We start from the raw sequence: 20,526 nt of genomic DNA on the forward strand, positions 1-20,526 counted from the left end.
ACAGCCCTGACCTCAGCCTCATTCAGATCTTGTGGCTGAAAGGGAGTAAATTCCTGCACCCAGGTTCCAAAGTCTTGTGGAGAGCCTTCCCACAAGAACAGAGGCTGTTAAAGCAACAGATTAAAGCCCATTGTTTTAGTACGAGATGATCACATATGGGTGTAAGATTTGGATGTCCAAATACTTTTGGCCATGTAATGTATCTGTCTCTCTCTTTCCCCTTATCTTTTTCTACATTGCTCGATCCCTTCATCTTCCTCGCCCCGTCTCATTCTCTGTCTTTTCTCTGATTCTTTCTTCTCCGTGAGCCTCTGCAGCTCCTTGTGAAGCCAGCTCTTTGCTGTAAATCTCAGGCCTTTGGTTTAATAGGCGCAGTGTGCCTCTGTAACACCGGCTGCCTTTGTTTTGGTTACAGATAAAATCACTGAAGGAAAACACGGCAGCAGCAGCAGCAGAGAGAGAGAGAGAGAGAGAGAGAACGAGGGAGAGGCTATAAGAGATGTAGAAAAACAGTGCAGTGAAAGAGTGTGTGCGAATCCCTGTGGTGCAGGAAGAAATAGACAAATCAAGAGAGCGAGAAGGGCAGTTGTTCCCTCCTCTTTTTTTATTTCTTGAACAGGGAAGACAGGGACGGAGGGTGAGGAGATGATGGCTACTAAAAGAGTGATGATTTGACAAAGCATGTATCCAGAGCAGACTCAACTGCTTCCCAGCTCTTGAGTATAAATTGAGATTTCAGTCTCACCTCTAAGCTATGCCAAACTTTGCTTCTATATGATATTGTTTCTTAATTCTTGTCTGAGTTTTTAATCCGTATAATCTTTTTGTCCTCTCCTCCCTTTATCCCACCCTTCATTCTCACTTTGTTTGATCTCATTCTGATGTTATCTTCGCGTGCACGGTGAGTGTGCATGTGTGGACATATGGAGTTGATCACAGCGCCTGTTGCTGATGTTTTCTTTGGGAATGTTGACAAGTTGACAGGCGAGGCGCTGCACTGACATCGAACCTCACTCCGCTGTCAGGGCGAGAGAGATAGACAGATACAGGGAGAGAGAGAGAGGAGAGAGAGACAAGAAGAGGAGGGTGCAAGGGGGAGGGTGAGAGACACAGAAAGAGATAGGGAGAGAGGGGGAGGTGAGAGAGAGAAGGAGGAGGAGAGATGAAGGGGGAAAGAAATGACTTCACGGCCACGGCTGGACTGCCCCCTTTTTTCCCCTCAGCCTCTCTCTGTCTCTCAACTTTTTTTCCTCCCTCCTCCTCCTCTGTGTGTTTTTTGAAATGATTTGGGGAGAAGAGGGGAACAAGCATTCGGAGCTTGGCTGACGGTGCAGGCAGGAGCGTCACATAGGCAAACAGGAGCCTGAGGGGCAGCACACAGGGACTGAAGAGGACTGAAGAGGCTTGGGGGGGGATTTTGATCTGATGCACAAACTAAAAGATTGACTGACAGAGCAGACAGGCAGGAGAGTGAGAGAGAGAGGACATATTGATTTTTACAGACACTTAACAAGCTTTAAAAAAATAAATGTACCAATACAGACTGTACAAAAAGCAAGGAAAAAGGCAGATATACTGTACAGATTTATTTTTGTAGAAAAGACCTTGTGAGCCTAAACATTTTTCCAGACGGGACTGTAGTTTTCTTCCACTGGAGAGGAAAGAAGCAGATGAACAGAGGCACATTTTGAATGACAGGAGAAGAAGCCTCCTCTTCATCCAGCAATGCTTTTGAGGAACTTTGCACTGGACTGTTGCTGTCTGCTATGTTCCTGGACGCTGATGCAGGCATAAGACATATATTTTCACTGAATTACTCTTAAGAAGAGGATCCACGTTGTGCTTTTTTTTTTTTTTTTTTTTTTTTTTTTTTAAACAAAGTCTTTCTTCAGTGCAGGTGTTGTGCTGACTGTCACTATGTTTTCTCAAAGGTACTCTTTAACACCATTATGGACTTCTTGTCTTCTGGTCCTGTGCATCCTGGATGTATGGACCACAGCCTGGCCAGCTGCCCAACAGTCCCAACCCCAGCTGAAGTCCCGCCGGTCCAGGCAAATGTCGCCCCTAACCACCTCCTCATCGGCCGGAAACCTGTCAGAAAGCGCAGAGAGCAAAGTGGAGCGCCTCGGACAGGCTTTCAAGCGTAACGTCCGTGAGCTGCGTGAGAAAAGCTCCTGCTTGGACCTGGTCTTCCTGGTGGACGAGTCGTCCAGCGTGGGGGCCAATAACTTCCTGAGTGAGCTGAGATTCGTACGCAAGATGCTGTCCGACTTTCCTGTTGCGCCGGAGGACACGCGGGTGGCTTTGGTCACCTTCTCATCCAAGACCCATGTAGTGACGAGGGTGGACCACATCTCAGCACCAAAGTCCCACCAGCACAAGTGTTCCCTCTTCAACCAGGAGATCCCGGCCATCAACTACAGAGGAGGAGGCACCTACACGAAAGGAGCCTTCCAGAGGGCAGCGGTGAGTCAGATCTAATGATCAAGTGAAAGTGGCTTGAAAGCTGATCTCAGTTAAGCATGTGCGTCAGTCTGCGTCCCTGAATGTGCCAAAACATTCTTAGATTTTGCTTACGCTCTCATTTTCTTTGAATATTGCCCCATTGCTTTTGCAGAAACCTTTGTGACTGCACAGTATCGGTATGTGTGTGTGCCAGGGAGTGATTGTGGCTCAGTAAGGTTGATGTTAATGAGACCCAGCATGGCCTTGCTGCCGCTGCTCCTGCTTCCTCTATATTACACTCCAGCAGATAGTGAGGGGAAGCCACTTGCCAGCTAATTGTTCAGGAGTTTCCAGTGATAAAAACACCATTAAGAGTGAACACACACACACACACACACGCACACACACAGATGTGAGCACATGGAAAACCCACAGGAATGGAATAGTGGAACAGATAGCAGGACACACATAAATCAAGTCAGGGTTTTTTTTTGTTGGTGTATGTGACGTGTGGGCAGTGCATCTTAAATGAAGCTTTGTTGGTGAATATGAATTACTTCAGTGTTACTGATAAGGTTTTTTCCAATACCCCCTTTGCCTATTTTCATTACTCCAGACAGTTTTGGATCCTAAAAAGAAGCATCACAGGTTGTGTGGCTGTATTTGTTGTAGAGGCAGGGATTTAGGGGTTATGTGGGGTTACATGGGTTCAAAATGTTACCTTGTTTATGGTTTGTTGATTTGAACCGCCTGACACCCATCCACGTGCACACACACCGAAACACACATGCACCCAGGACATATGGCCCTGTTCATCCGTCAAGTCCAAACAGCCCAGCTGTAAAAGCTGTGTTGGTGGTATACGGGCTGGTCCTGTATAAACACACACACCTCAGCTCATGCCTCAGATCTGCCTTCAGTTAGGAGCTTGAACGTTTTTTTAAGAACACACAGGACAAAATTCAGGTGCTGTTGGGGTCAGCAGACATGTTAAGAAATACTGCAGCCTCTTATTTCTGTTATTTTGAAGTCAGACGAAAGGAGAAATGGCTAAAATCATGGCATGGTGACAAATATGCAAAATAAGTGTTATGACTGGGACTGACAGGAAACAGACTCAAACTTCACTGACTTGACTGCAGGCCCACATGAAAGCAGAGCTAATAGCTGTCCAAATAGCTCAGCTTGTTGCCGACTGTTGCAGCATCATCTGCTTAAAGTCAGTGATGTGGTGTTAAACAAAAAAGATGGTTGAGGAGCAGCAACGACTACATCCAGCCAGTGATCATGCTAAGGTGAAAAAGCATCAGTTTTAATAATAATATTTTCAGAAAATGACAAATTTATGGCTTTTCACCCTAAAACCTACACGCACTGAGCACTTTATTAGGAACACCATACTAATACAGGGTTACACTTCCCTTTGCATTCAAGATAGCCTAATTCTTTGTGTCATGGACTTAACTCACAAGTTTTGTTTGGTGAAGAAAACATTTCCCACCCCATGACACCGCCGCCACCAACCTAGACTTTTGACAAAAGGCAGGTTGGGTCCATGAATTCATGTTATTGACACCAAATTCTGACTGTACCATGTGCAGACTCAGCAGAAATCCAGATTCATCAGACCGGGTCAGTTTCTGCAGCCTGCAACTGTTCAGCTCTGCTGAGCCTGTGCCCACTGCAGCCTCAGATTTCTGCTGTTGGCTGACGGGTGAAACCTGACATGCTGTTGTAGCCCATCCACCGCAAGGTTCAATGTGTTGTCCATTCTGAGATGCTTCTCTGCTCACCGCCTACATCTGCAGGAATTTACTGCTGCTACATGATTGGCTGATTGGATAATTGCATGAATAAGCAGGTGTACAGGTGTTCCTGATAAAGTGCTCTAAATCACTTTGATGTGTACTAACGTTTAATGAATGCATCACATCAGCCCAGCCAATTTTTGGCAGGTTTACCCTCCACTTCATCCCTGTGCAAAGCTAATAGCCTTGGACTGTATTCTCCGGCTTAGCGCTGAAAGCTTGGCCCTCAGGACAGATTTTCAGCTTGCCTCCTTAGTTAAGTGCTGATAAGGAGACCGCTGGCGGTTTCCCAGCTGTTCAAGATCACAACAATACCAAGGAAAGGCTTTCTTGGGGAACTTTAGTGCCTTATCGTTATTCACAAACACTCACATTGATTTGGGTGATTTATCAAGTGATGTAGTTGTCTGAATCATCCAAAGATGACAGAGTGTACTGCTATTCAGGCTTTTAAGTTGGCTGTCATTGTTTAAAAGTCTGATTAAAATAAAAGATTGAATTTCTGATATTCTATCTCTGATATCCACATAGCCAACAAACACTCCTGTATTTCTTTCCAGTATTGCATCTGCATGGTGAGAGTCCGTAGGCCGGCTTGAGTGATGTATGAGTAATGGGAGAGCTACGTGCAGCCTACACACAGAGAAGGAAAGATAGATGAGCCTAGCAGATACCGAGCGAGACGTAGCACACCAACCAGTACTCCAGAAACCACACCACACCTGATAGATTCAGTCTGGCGTTTACCGTGTCTTTGCATAATCAAGGAAATCAATGTTAAGAAGAAAAAAAAAAAAAAAAAAAAAAAAAACAGGCCATCTGTGATTTATCGCCTGATCTCTGTTTTTTTTTTATCATCCGTCTGAATCTGACTGGAAAGAGAAAATAAGGACTGTTTGTCGTCTCTTTCCATTAGCCATATAAAGGATGGGTCTGCTAACACTAATCTACGAGGCGCATATCCGCCTGTCATCGTGGACTGACTGAACTGTACAGCAACTGTCTCAGTGTGTGACTGTGCTGAACTGGGAATTTTGCGATGTGTGTGAGTGCATGTAATTACTGATTTTTGTACTTTTGCCCCGACACGTGCCCTCGTGTATTTCTGCTCCCACGTATCCATCTTAGGTTTCAAGGAAAAATAATGTGTGTGTGTGTGTGTGTGTTAGACAGAAAGAGAGACAGTGAAAGTAAGAGAGAGAGAGGATAATTGAGAATTGCAGTATAATAATAATGATGCCATATTTTATTCCCTTGGCTGGTCTTGGCTGTTCTAAGTGCTGTAGAAAGCTGGAATCCATTAAGAGAGACATTTTTCCACCAGCCGTGCATGTAGAGACAGGGCTCTCCTCCAGCACTCTTCATCTCTGTCTCTCTCTGTCTCTCTGCTGTCTCTCTTTTCACCTAATACATCATACAGTAGGTTTAAAGCATCAGTGTATGCAGCTTCCAAAATGATTCCTTATTCAGGTTTTTTTCGCTTAGTTTAGGCAAAAATTGTAGTTAGTGTTAATCTAATATATATGCACATTATATATTTTATATGATCAATTCTCTTCGCCCCTCCCTAGCTCTCTCTTATGCTATCACATGCTTAAAAAAACCAGCCTGTGTGATGTGTCATCTGACCACATTTAAAGACAAGTGTCTTTAGCTGTTCTTAATAGTCTCACTGTGCTCCGTCCAAACTGCTATTCGGATGATCACGTAGCCCTCAGACGTCCCCTCCCGGCGTCACACACTTTCGACGGTTAATATAAGGAGATAATAAGGAGATGTCTGCGACCGAGTGACTGATGATCTGACATTAAAACCAACTTCACGCTGTGATTGGTCAGCTGTGCGGAGGTGAGGCAGGATACAAGGAGTAAATTTCTCCTTCGAGTTCTGTCGTTTTGATTTGTTACACAGCTATTTGTGTCTTGTGTGAATCTGAGTGCAACACTTCCTTTAGAGACTGCCTGAAAACGTCCGCCATTATGAGATCACATCTCCTCCCTCACTATGACGGCTGACATGAATGAGATGTACTTAATTGTTTAAAAAAAAAAGAAGCTTTGGACAGTCTTTCCTTGAAGACAGTCATGGTTTTGCAGTGTTTTACACTGATGAAAATTGACAGAAGTAGTTATGTAGAGAATGAAAAAAGGGTAGCGTGAAAGAGACGTTCAGTTCCAGCCTCCTTTCACACCTCTGCACATCTGGCCAGTCGCTGTGTGAGGTGGACATGATTGACGGTTTGTCTGTTATCCACATGGACGCGGCACCAATTCAGTTCCACCATAGGGAAGGGTTTTTCAAATGCTGAATCTGATAAGTTCTTTATTTGAGGCATACTGAGGCCTATAGGATGTCGTTTGAAATGTTTTGACACCAGTGCCAATGTGATACTGTTCCCTTTCTCCGTAACAATACCAAAACAACGGTAAACTTACAAACATGGGCTGGTTTTCCCCATTTAATTTACATCACTGTTTCATTGTGTCATAACAATTGCTACAAGAATAAAGCAGTAGTACATAAAACTATAAAATAATAAACAATATAATAATAGATTTAAGAAAAGATTTAAATCAGATATCAATTCAATTCTAAGGAAATTTCGGCAATCAAACATACTGAGGTCTGATACCAAGATGGGTTGATTAAAAACCATCATTCTGTGTCTGTGTATGAAATAATGTAGATGGGGGTAAATGTCATACACTATGAGTTAACTAAGAGTGCAGCTCTTTGCCGTGATGATTCGCAGCGCCTCATTTCAGGATCTGTCTCTCCTCAACCTCGCGTCAGACATGATAACCTGGTAACTGATGACATCACTCACCCTGTAGTTTTCCAGCGTTTTCCCGACCCTCCTACAAAGGAGCTGGTTGATGACTTTCAGTCATTTTTAAAAAAAATTTTGTAGGCCCATGAGGAATAACTGTGGTAATGTACCTGAGACAGAAGTAGTTCAATCATCTCTCCTCTGCTTACTGTAAAAAGCAATCCATTTTCCTGTTCTTTTCAGCTCTCATTTTATTTATTTTCCATGCATTTGCCTTTCAACATGGACAAATATCTTCAAGGCAATATGGCTCAAAACCTTTTATTTTATTCTGTTGGTTGCTAGTAATCTTGTTGATCCAGGAATTACGTTTTTTTCCATTGTTGCTTTTATTAGAGCTTGCTTTGGATACGAGTGTCAGCCATAAAAATACAGGGAGAGAAATGACTGTATCTGTAATAGCCAGTAAAAAAATTGCAATCCTGCCACCACTTGTTTTTTTTGTATCATCGCTTGTCTCCATCCTGAAGATTTGCCTCTGGGGTTGCCATGTGTTGCCAGATAAAACCCCCTCTTGCTCTCTGCAGGCAGGCCCGGCTTTGGCAGAGAAACACTGAGCACTAAACTGGACTTGGCGGCCGCACTGTGTCAGTCTGCCTTCACAGTTGCATAAGACACAGACAGATGGGCAGCGTGTGAAGAGATGATGAAAGAAAGAGAGTGGGAGAAAGATGGAAGAATGACAGGAAAAAAAAAAAAGTAGAAGAAAGAGGGGGAAAAAGCCCTGGATTGAGGAATTGGGAGAAAGAATGTGGCTATAATGTTTTTACCTGACTGTTGGTTAGTGGTGTGCTGCCTTGCCTGAATCTGGGTCAAAACAGATATTGGAGTAGTTTAACAGCGTTAAAAGGAGCCACTTAATAAAGGGAGCTTTCTGCTCTGCCAGCCAGTGTGCTTCTGGGACTGAAATCTGTATAAGTTGGACTAGCAGGTGGGTTATTTTCCTCTGCTTCCTCAGTGAAAAGTTCCAGTGACTCCTAATGTGCCCAGCTCACTGGGAAAACACACGCATTCACGCTCATTATTCACACACAATTCCCTCACACACAGAGTTTATGTAGCAGCTGCATGTCTTTACATGGTTGTCATCATATATAAGTCAGAGAGGTCATGTTATAGACTGCAAACTGGAGTGTGTGCATGGGAATGTGCGTGCTTGCATTTATAGACATACTGTATGTGTGCAGGATGTCTATAAATGTGTAAAGTCAACCTACAGCCTGTAAACTCTGCTGGATCTTAGTCCTGCAAACATCCACCAAAGATGTTTTAGCTCAATATTATGGAAGGAGACTTTGCGGAGCTGTTTCGGTTTCATTGTGAATTTGAATCTTGTCTTGATGACTCCCAAACCATGTAAACAAGTGCTGTAATTCAAATAGTAATTGTAGATTTGAAATGAAGCGTAATGCAGTTGAAAGTTTCTGACCTCGTATTATTCAGAAGCACTTCTTGCTGGATAGTTTAGGTAGTTTTTCCAGTTTGAAAATCTGAATCAAAGCCAACCTTTCTCCAGTGTTGTCCAAGTTGATGTTTCATAGACGGAAATCACTTGTCAATCACACTTCGTACAACTCCGCATGAAATGATGCCTTTCTTTACTGAGCTTTGCCAGACCACAATAAATGAAATAAATATTGTGGGCTGGGTCTGTGAGGCTTCATTCCAGTGGGTCAGCGTTATTTTTCCCATTTCTCCCATTTCTATGACTTTTCCATCACGCTCTCCTCCAGAGCCACAGACATCCCCAGCAGCGTTTTGGGCAGGGGAATGTCATCGTCATCAGCTTTGACGCATTACAGCAAAAATATGCAGTATTGTCTTTCAAAACATTTTCTATTAGATTAAATGAGGCTTGTGTAAGTTGCTCATATTTGGCCTGTGGAAATGAACTGTAGAGATCCTGGATATTCTTGGCCTTTCTGAAGCACAGACACACACACACATATATACACTTGATGTTAACGTCTGAGCCTTCTTCTGAATTTCTGAATAACCAGTAATGAGATGTAGAGCGCAGCAAATTAAGGTGGGAAATGAACACCATCCATCACCTGGATGCTGGAAAATTTTGTGCATGGTGGGGTGATTTTCAGGTGCTTTTTCATTTCTAGAAAACATATTTGCTCACCGAAGCGTTTTTTATTCTCCTGGCTGGATCACAGGGGAAATTTTAAACAAGCCAGTGAATTCTCACCGGCAGCTTTTGATAAATTCGAGCTAAACTCTCAGGAAAGAGTCATAAGGATAAAGCAAATGGCCGCAATTTCAGCGAAAGAGCCGATGCAAACGAGGACTCTCTGCAGCAAATGAAAGCAAGGTGCATCTCTTTGATCTGGTCCCCAAGGCTTGACCCAGTCATGATAAGATGATAAGAAAAGACTCTGTTTCCTGTCTGTGCAACTGCCACTTCCCGCCATCTCACCCTTAATCATTTCCTCCCCCTCAGTGTGTCTGCGTCTTCCCTCTATTCAGCCCCTTTGCCTCCTCCTCCTCCTCTTCCTCCTCCGCAGTATCAGGAGGGTCTGCGGCAGGGATGGGTGAGACAGAAGGATGGAGCAGACAGGCCGCTTCACCCTCCAGCTCAAAAAGCCCTGATAAGACTGAGGCCAGACAGGAACGTCCACAGACACTCGACAGCAGATTTACATTTTCTGAGTCTGCAGTGGGATGTGGGTCACTACCATTACTGTATGTAGCACCTCATGAATCTGTGAGGTGTTTACTCAGGACTGTAAAGTATTTCTTTAACGCCGCACAGATTGCTTTTTGTCATAAAACAAGATCAGTGGTGGAGAGAACAATCCTTTTACTCTGGTGACATTCACATGAGTAAAGGAGAATTTATTTCTATTTCGCACTTAAAGCTGAAACCTGTAACTTAACGTAGGTTCAAACGACAGCAAGGATAATGTAGGCTCTCGTTTTTTAAGCTCTTTCACCATGTTGTAGTTGGTACGGAGTGAGCAGAGTAAAATGCTGATGGATCTTAACTCCAAATTACAGCTTGAAACTTCTTTAGTACATGTTGAAGATCAGTTAGATCAGTGCGGTTCCCAACATGTTTGACTATAGTCCCGTTAAAACAAGGCACTGTCTATTTATGACACCAACATAGATGATACACTTCAAATGTAAGTTTTGTTGTAACACACACACACACGCACACACGCACACACATAATTTACTGGGTGCTTACCTGGCACTAATGCTCAGGGCGTATTTGGAAAGTTAGTCAGACACTGTCATGGTGATCGACACAATAGACTCAACATGAATGTGTGTGCTTTGTGTGTGTGTGTCTGTGTCTGTGTCTGTGTCTGAGTGTATGTTTTGGGTTTAGGAGGAAGAAATGCATTAGTCTCAGGTTCTGCTCCTCTGGGCCTCTTCACACTGAATCACTCTGACAGGAAAATTCTCCATTCTCTGATTTTATAGCTTTGTCCATCAACCTCAAATATGCTTTGGAGCATTTTTCTCACACAAGTCTTTGACCGAGCTGCTCTTTGTCAGTGTTGTCATCAACAATACTTCTGTTTGGAGGAGAAGAAACTGAGGGCTTTGAAGTGATATTTCAACATCTCCTTACTGTTTTATAAAATTAGCCTTGATCTAGGAATATTAGTATTTCACTAATCAAAACTATCTCCATCATTTAACATCAATTGGTAGCCCTTTGGTAGGACTCTTTATACTCTTTAATTCTCCCCACCTTCTTTTTATTACTCTACCCATTGCTTTCTTGAAAAGATTTTTGAGGGTACTGGGTCCTAGAGCTGCACAGTTTCCTGGTTTTCAAGGTGACATCAACAACAAATTACTTGATTTGTTTGAGCAACAATCAAAAATGACTTAAAACCAAGAACAGCTGCACATCTGCTTACTTGAGAGGCTGGAACCAAATCATATTTTTGCTTAAAAAGTGACTTGTATTACTTAATTACTCATGGCTAATTGATTGTCAAAATGTTTGATTCATTCAACTTTATTGATGAATCAACACATCGTGTCAGTTCTGCGCAACATAAAAGTTAAACCACTTGCAGCTTGTCAAACTGATGTTGCACAGTGACTCCAAGCCTGAGAAAAATCATCAACATCAGATGACACAAAGTTTGACATATATTTTGTTTTACAGGTTTGTTTTAGAGTGAAGCCTAAATTCTGGCATAACTGACCTTCCGTGAATTCAGGCTGCGTACATGCTGCCCTCTACATTGGTTAAACTGCGCTCTGTCTTCTTATGTCTAATTGAACAGACAGTATTTGCCTTTGTTACTCAACGGCAGCCACAGCACTCCTGTTCCTTCTCTCGTCACACTCCGCTCACCCCTGCCCTCCTCTCTGAAATGGATACTGAATATTTTCCAGAAACACGGGAACTATTTTCCGACCTCTGAACGCCTAGAAGACCCTGAGGGCCTCCTCATTCACCATTATCTCACACTCACACTCAGACAGACGCACGACGTAACATGCAGACTGGCCTGATGTAACTGGCCTTAGACAAAAAGCAGAGAGAAACAGAAATGAAAGCTTAAAAAGAAAATTGGTAGAAAATAAAGACTTGGCTACTGTGTGAGAAAAGATGAAATAAAGAACTGGCAAAGGTGGAGTTAAGATTAAAAGTGAGCATGACAGTAAAAAACAAGAGCCCTGATGTATCATTTATTAAATAGTCCCTCTGTGAAACCATCTTTCAGACCAAATTCCAAGCCAAAGATGTGATTTATAAAATAATTTTATTCCCAGAATCAGCGTTTCAGTTTTCTGTGATACATCAAAACTGTGAATATATTTTTGACCTGTCTTTTAATGTTTTGTACAGTGCTCGTAAAAGGGTTTTATTCTCAAGGGTGTGATTCAGCTCATCCCTCCGTTCTGTGTCACCATATATTGATATCTGAGGGCCTTTTAAAATTCTCTGATTATCACATATCTCTGGGAAAGTGTTGACAGGTAGCCAGTTGAGCAGAAATATGCACACGGAGAGTTCAGCTGAGTTCAGTGGTCATGGCAGCGAGTGCATCTGCAGCTCGCCACAGTGCAGAAAGGCTCATAAGAAGCCCGAACCTGGATCAAACATGTGCAACCTGTCAGAAAACTGGGCAACGGATCCTCGCAGGGATCTCTTTGAAATAGTCCCAGTTGCTAGAGATGCTGCAATCTCTTATCTTTGAAGTGTTTTGGTCTGAACCATTTTCTAATAGATTTTCCAAATGCTGGATATCTCATTTGGAACAAAATGCTTCAGTTCAACAGTTTTTTTAAGCCCAATCCAGGGTCATTGGTTTCCTCCAACAACTCTCCATGCATCCTGCTCCCATCTGTATTCACTACAGCAACCACAGACTTGGCGATGTAAGACCTCAGCAGATCTGCTTTATCCCTCTTCATCTTCTGTACATCTTTCTTTAGGAGATCAGTGGGTCTTCCCCCGTTAGGAACATCCCATGAGGCATTAAACAAATTCAGAAAAACCCAAGCTTAGGTTTCCGCTCGCTCGAATTGTTAAGGAGACAGGTTCAGAAAGCAACATGGTCTGATTAGGTTTCACACAATACCACTTCATTTTTTTTACCAGTTTCTTCTGTCTTTGGGTGGTGGCCTGTGTAGCTGAGTGTTGAAAAACCCTCACTGAGACAAACTAGTGCATGTCGGATAAATCCTGAAGGAGCTGGCAGCTGCCGGTGGCTTTGAACGAATTCGAAATAGATGGAGAGGATCTGAATCTGTCTTTGTTTTACATCAATATTTATGTCGAATGTGTGTTCAGCTTTTTTTGACAGCTTGAAAAGTTTTGCTGTCCGTCTGTTTGGAATTGCAAAGTGAAAAACCCCAAGTCAGTCTTTGTTCGGTTGTTCTAGACTTTGTTGAAAGGTTGTAAATTACTGCAGTTAATGCTGATAAAGTATTTGGCTGCTGAGTTTGGAGTCACTGTCTCTTCGACCGTAGTTTGAATCACACCGACTGTTTTTCACTGTCTCAGTCTTCCAAAGGTGATCTGTCCATCTGTCTCTCTTTTATTTCTGTTTCCAGTTTGTCTTCTCTCCCTGCATCACGCCTAATTTTCCTGCCTCGAGGGTCTGCCCCAGCATTTTTCAGTAGACTTCAGTGTATACAGCACGGTCGGGTTTGGATGCTGTGGAGTGTGTCCCACTTGGCCTCGGGCTAAAGCTGCTGCGGTCAAATAACTGGGCTTTTCTCTGGCCAAAACCAGCGACTTCAGTTAGAGAAAGAATTAGAGAATGAAAATGAGGTGATTGAGGCCAGTGGAAACAACAGGGAGCGCGTGTGTGTATGTGTGTGTTGAGTGTATATGAAATACATATGTGTGCTTAAGCAAGTTTATGAGCATTTATTTGTGCTTCCAGGTGCTGATTCTGATATGTCAAAATCAGGGCTTCTTTATTTTGCTCCTCATAACTGACTCTTTTAAGTGTTAGGTAACATACATCATACATGCATATAACATATACTTTTAAAACTTTTAACCATCTTTAATTATTTAGTTTTATTGGTATGCATATGTTTACAACAGCAACTAAAACTGTAGACAGTATAATGTGAATAGGTCAGATGTGGCTTAATTTGGTCAGGATTGGCTCTGATAACCAATCCAGTGTATCAGACTGATGTATCAATAGCTTACAGGTGTTTGTACACTAATTTTGAAAGGATTTTATGAAAACATAACTCTTTATTTTACTGCCATCAGTGTGCATGTTCCTTTTCTGTGCTAAACAACAGTTTATTTGTATGCTTGAAGATGGGAAACACACCCAAAACCGCCACTTTAACCACACTACAACCCATCACCAGGACAATCACTCAGCCAAATTCTTAGGGGAAATGACTGTGGCTCTGCGGTTGTAGATACTTATCGGTGTTAGTTGCTTACATCTTTCCATATCTTCGCTATATCTGTAAAAAGAGGGATCTACATCATGATTGAATGTATGAAAATGCGTAAAGAGAGGAAGAGGAAGTAGGAAAAGCCAGGGACAATGCAAGTGACTGATTTAATTTCATTAACATGTGTCACACAAATGTTCCGTTACCTTTCCTCGAGGTATTCCTTATTCTCGCTCACCCTGTTCTCCTGTTACATGCATCAAGACTCGGCCGCTTTGCCAGAGTGGAAATTACCACGAATCACTTTGTCGTTCAACCAAGGCTCAAAAGAAATTATTCACTTGCTATTTGCAGGACTGGAGTCAAAATTACCCTCCGAATGTCCCTCCTTTTTTCGAACATTGGAATGAACTCAGCAAAGGGCGAGGACAATCTTTACATTTCCCAGCTCTGTAAAACACAGATGTCAGTAAACCCCCTCGTCGGAAACAAATGTAATTTCAGACCTCTCCACATCGGCCCCTACGCATCCATCACTGTCGTTTTTCGCGTATAACCTACATACAGTTAATTGTTCCCCAGTGGAGAGGTTTTTAATTTAATGGCTGCAGAGAGGAGGAGTATAAGCTAGTCATAAAAATGAGATGTACGTTAGAAAGTGGGGAATCTACAGAAGCTGCTGTTAGCTTATAAGGGCGGATTATCCACTGCAGCTGCAAACATGAATAGGACACACACACACACACACACACACACACACACACACACACACACACACACATAAAGTAGACTTTGTTACTGTCACAAAACAGTTTAATGCTTGGTTGACTTTTTCTGTTGTTGATTTATACCCAACGATGAACACTCATGTTAAGTCTCATGTGCCTAAAGAGATGCTCAAAGAGAGCTGCATCGATTTTCTCACTGCTATTCACCATTTCTTGTTTGGAATGGATTCTGGCTCTGGTACAGGCATTGATGTTACCGTTATTAAAAGTCACCTACAATGCTCAGATTGGCTTGATTGATTTGGAAAAAAAAGTGTTGAAAAAGCTGCCAATGATCACAACACCAGACCTATTTCAAACCCTGAAAAAAAAACAGAAAATGTGGGTGGTGATTCAGACATCTGGGACCAGGCTAGAACTGAAGACCTCTACTTATGTTTCTCTTCAGCAGACGTTATTTTCACAGCAGACATATTGACTTGTCATAGCAGGGAAATCACAGATGTAAGTGATAACGTTCATGATGGCTGTGTACCCTTGGGGTAAACCATGGCAGCATGCGAAGTGAGCCAGCATACACACATGCAGAGGGATTAGAACCAATAACTAGAACTCAACCTTAATTAAGGTTGTTAATCACACCTGCTATGTTCCTGGCATCACGTCACACCGTCTGTCCTACCGCACACTTTCCAGCCGAGGTTTTATTGATGGAAATGCATCTAATTTACATTTTAGTTTCTACAACATTTTCAATAATTGCTCAAAATTAGCTTCATTGTTGGATGCAAAAATAAACATTTACAGCTTTACACCATTTGGTAGCTTTACACATATGGTCGTGAACACACACTTTCCTACACGCATCACGCTCACTCACTTAAACTCACACTCTGTTCTTTCCACTGAGCGTGCATGCACACATGTACACGCACACACAGATTCCCTCTCACTTAAAATACTGCTCAGCGATTGATAGGCGCTGCTGACACCAGCCTCTGTGTGTGTGTGTCTGTGTGTGTGTGTGTGTGGAGAGGCATGCAGTGAAATGTGTGATTCAGAAATGAGTGGTGAGGAGGCTTTGAAGAGTAATACCCTGTTGGCAAGGTGAGAGGTCAGGGAGGCGTCAGGAAGGACAGGAACTGACTGTCAGCAGCTTCAGTGGCCTGGGTTCAACTGCCTTGATCAACTATGTATATGATTAGAAAACAGTGGTTTCTTCCTCTCACTGGAAAAAGTGTTTCCACTGGGCCGCCGTGCTGTTCAAACCATGGTTCTTTAAACCGTGCCACATATTTTTTGGATGAAGCTTCTTCTATGTACCAAAAGGAAACCCCACTGAAAGTGGATTTCTGAGGCTGATATTGATAAAAATGTTTGAGAATTGAGATGACAGGACATTTGAATTCATACTCAGCGGTTATAATTGGCATATTTCACGGCTCTGTCACATTATTTAGAAAATCAATAAAAAATGATTTGCAGATTAATCAGTGATGAAAGTAATCATTAAGGAACCTTTAAATTGGTAAACTAAACTTGTCAGTGTTTTCTGGTGGACGGATTAGGTAATAGAAATTAAATCTTTGGGATTTCGGTGCTGCGACATTCAGACGCTAAAATCGTCTGATAACATCTGCCATGCCGACGTATCAGCTGGCACAAACATGCATTTTCAATAAAGGCATAAACTGCGTTTGATTATGATAAATCAGTCACATACTGTACCTCTGAAATGCTGGTCCATGCTCACAAAAGCTAATAAAGTCTACAGCTTTGTAATTAAAGACACAAATCACACAAGTGCTTTAAGCGTATGGATTTATTTTGGCATCTTGAGATTAGGATTTACCAAAAGCGTCATACATTGGCACCTAAAGAAACCAAAACTATTTCAAAGAGCCAGTAGTGGCAAACTAAATAACATGTTTTTATGGGCTAAAGCGTGTAGGTCTATTAGTAAACCACTTGCTATGTTGAGGTTAGAGTTTGAGAGTGCCAGATTCCATTGGCTTGTTTTCTTTGCTGAGTGTGTGTGTGTGTGTGTGTTTGTCTGACTGTCTGTATGTCTCAGTGTGAATGACTATAAGTAGGTAATTGGTACATGAATGTGAATCCACAAATAAGCCAACATCCTGTTTTCTTCTTTGTTTGCTTTTTATGTGATTTCGTTAAAACGAAAAAAATCATTCCTTAGGATACTAAGGCATGATTGTGCAAGATTTCAATTTCTGGAACTATTGAAACCCCTTTTTCAAGTATTTGCCCAAATATAGAGACAAAATACGCACTTTCCTCAACTTTAATCAGTTCATGTTTGAAATGTTGTGTGTTGGCAAGAAACTCGTCCCCCAAGACACGATACCAATCACCCAAAACCCCCAACCAATTTCCAGTGGAGAACACTAAAGCATAGAAATATAATCAGTTTTATTTCAGGGTATCCAAACACTAAACACAGGTGTTTCCCAGCAACAGCATATTTGTATTGGTATATTAGTGAGTGTTTTTGCAGAATGAGTATGTGCAACATCGTTCTATGCTCCAAATTTCTCTTGATTTATGGTGAGGTTTAGAGCTTTTTTAGAAGTCAAGGCAACCAAGGCCAAGTCCATATGATCTCCAAGCAATACCACCCAAAATGTGTCCTCCTCCTCGTTTGACCTCCCAGCATGCGCTTCCTCTTGATGTTATGAGGTCTAATATAATTTATCCTACCAACGAGGGCCGAGTCCAGAATAAACAAGAGAATCAATAATTTGAAACCTCTCCATTAATCTGTACTACAAACACTGACGTCTCTCCAATTCCCCACTCTATAAGAGGAAATCTCCCCCTCCAGATGGGGCCAAGACAAACAAACCCCTCAGGAGAAGAAAGAAGGGGAGGACAGTAAGAGAGAGAGAGAGAGTGGAACATGAGGAAGAAACGCAACTACAGCAACAACAGTCATCACAACAAAGGAAAATGCTGCGTCTGTCTGCGCAGTGTGGTCTGAGCTAATTCTGGACAAGATGGGATACATTTACATGGATGCTTTAAGACGGCGACAGTCCCCAAATCATTCCCTGTGTATAAGCACTTCTCTCAACACTCCAGTCTGGAGTCAAGAAAAGCACTGCACTTCACCACACTGTTGCCTTTGTTTATTTCAAAAAATCGAAGCTCAAGCCTCAGAGATGATGCTGTGGCTGCCCTGTGCTCGGGTAGTGAGGTAATGATCTCATGAAAGTCACCAATATTACATAACTCATGGGATCTCCTCCACTCTTCAGCGTAATTCTGTGGAAAATAGCTTTTTATGTCACATGTAGGTGATTTTCAACAGAGTTTAGTGGCAGAAAACCCTCTAAAATAATCATAGTTACGTATCGGGCTTTGGTGTTTTGATGCTGGTGGGTGATATGGAGATCAGTCAAGAAAACTTTTACTATGCGATCACTCTCACCACCTATGGTTAGATTTGAACATAGCAATATTTTTCATGCTGGTTACTCAAAGTCATGATAATGATTATTTCCTTTATCGATTAATCAGCTCATTATGTTTTTGTTTGAGATCTTGTCTGTAAAACATTGGAAAATGGTGAAAAATTAACATAGCAATTTCCCAGATTCCAGGATAATGTCTTGAAATAGCTTTTTGTATTATTTCCCAAAACCCAAAGATATTCAGTTTTCAACAGTGTAAGACTGGAAAAATTGGCAAATCCTCACATTGGACAAACAGGAACCATCAGAGTTTCACATTTTTGCTTAAAAATGCACATAGCTGATTCATTGATTATCAGAATAGTTGCAGTTGCAGCACACTGGTCCTCATCAGATTAAAAACATCAGATTAAAAGTGTAAAAAGAAGCAGGCCTCCAAAATACACAGTGAATGAAACTGGCCAGTAACATGCACTCAGCATTATGTTTCATATTGTGCAGACTATGTGACTGTACATCTACTGGACAACATTCAAAGTAAAACAGATGAGGTCACATATTCTATAGTACGAACACACGTCATGAACACATAAAACAGATTATAATCTATACGAATAACCGAAACACATGACATAAGGCAGATTGCCAAACCAGGCTGAGCCCAGCATCGTCCAACTGGCACTCGGACCGTAACTGCTCTTGTTATTCTTCCTCCCACTCAATCAAACTGGCTTTCCCGTTCCAATTACCCAGAATGCTGTGTCCGATTGGAGCACGGTCAGTGCCTAAAATGTTTCCCTCGGTGCTTTGTTTCGCCAGCACAGCACAGAGGCTGGTGGACAGATAATTGAATGAGTTTCTCATTTGCCAGCCAAGATAGCCTTTCCCCTTGGCATCACATTGTGGAATTAGCCTCTCTCTCTCTCACTCTCTCTCTCTGTGACTCGGCCTCTCTCATCGTTCCTGGTTGAGTTGTTGAGTTTGATGAATGGTGTTGTGACAGAAACCGTCAAGCTAACACACACAGCCGTCCAGCCTACCGTGTCTCGCAATTAACTGACTGTCCGCACTCTCTTCTCCAACACTCTGGATGCCATCGCACTACTCAGTGAAAATGGGTTCACTTTGGGCCTGCTTACAAATCCACATTACACAGGCAGACTTTAGTGAAGACTTTAAAATCATTAGGTAGCGGTAAGTCAGTGGTTGCCAAATTGGGAGTATTTTCCTGTAATGGCTCTCCTGTTCTAGGAATAGTTTTCCATCCCTTAAAATTTTGCCAGCTATACCCCAGACAGGTTAACAATTATCTACGTAGTGTGTAACTTAAAAAAAATCTTCTGTGGTTTTTGAATCCCCTACTTTAAGCACAATGATTGATGAGTGATCTTTCTTAAAATATTGTACTCCTTTTTGCATTTACTTTTCTTAAAGTACAAATACCTGCACATCAAAATGTCTCTGTGATGGGAGGTTGTTTCATATGCAGACAGAGTTCTCCAAGACTTATACGTTGATGTTTGATATATTAGTAATATTAATCTAAATTAAATTGATCAGGACATTTTTTTCTCCTCCATATAATCCACTTCAGGTGCTCCCCCAATAATCCTGATAGTATAATTATTCTATACTGGGTTTGACCATATGAAAACTCTCAAATTGTGACTTTTAGGACCTTGAAATTATGTCAGGGGCCAGAAACCCTTCAATACATGCCACTGACATAAATTCACACATTCCAACAACTTGTACTGCTGTACAAAAGTTTCTTCTGTATTAGTCATAAATCAGAAACACGATAATTTTTCCAACTGTAAAAGCAATACTTGCAAATACTTGTTGCAGTGTCAGTTGTCAGGAGCTACAGACAGACGGTGTACAGTCATCCTGACAAGGTGTCCTGGTTGTATGTTTGTGACTTTATCTGTCACATATGACTGTCGAGAAACAGCTGGACAGCAGCACGGGTTCAGCTGTCTGTACTGCCATGGGAAGAGAATTAATTCACCATATGAACTTAAATATAAAAGGTTTGCATACTTTCGTCCAACAAGCTGTGCATGCTTCATTGCATAGCATTTGCCAAAGCATATCATATGTTTTTAGATAATCCATCACAGAGAATGATTCTTCAGCTTTATTTATTTATTTTTTAGCTACTATATGAGGAAAAACCTCTGAGAATTGTCTTACGAACTGCAGGTTTGGTTTCTCAGTATAACCTCTGAAGGCAGTGCTGTCTGGCAGATGGTTCTAAGTCGTGGATGTCGGAGCCTTCCTTGAATGCACCAGCGTGAGAGAGTTCAGGCGATGATAACCTAACATTGCCAAAAACATGATAAGACATTTATGAGATGGCTTGCCTGCTGTATCGGAGACAAGTTTCAAGTCTCTGCAAGTTGATTAACATACCACGCAGTGATGAA

The 20,526-nt window shown here is 42.0% G+C and overlaps 1 protein-coding gene across 2 annotated transcripts in view; it reads left to right on the forward strand.

Moving 5' to 3' along the window:
- Nucleotides 1–1,082: 1,082 nt before the first annotated feature.
- svep1 (sushi, von Willebrand factor type A, EGF and pentraxin domain containing 1) overlaps nucleotides 1,083–20,526 on the forward strand; it is a 90,689-nt gene continuing 71,245 nt past the window's right edge. The window contains exon 1 of one of the 2 annotated variants that reach the window (XM_056368583.1): nucleotides 1,083–2,466. In XM_056368583.1, coding sequence (XP_056224558.1) covers nucleotides 1,918–2,466 — 549 coding nt within the window. In that variant the 5' untranslated portion in view covers nucleotides 1,083–1,917. The remainder of the gene's footprint in view (nucleotides 2,467–20,526) is intronic. The other variant, XM_056368584.1, reaches the window with a different exon arrangement.

The sequence above is a fragment of the Seriola aureovittata genome, chromosome 23 (genome assembly GCF_021018895.1).
Source record: "Seriola aureovittata isolate HTS-2021-v1 ecotype China chromosome 23, ASM2101889v1, whole genome shotgun sequence".
In the NCBI taxonomy this organism is placed as follows: domain Eukaryota; kingdom Metazoa; phylum Chordata; class Actinopteri; order Carangiformes; family Carangidae; genus Seriola; species Seriola aureovittata.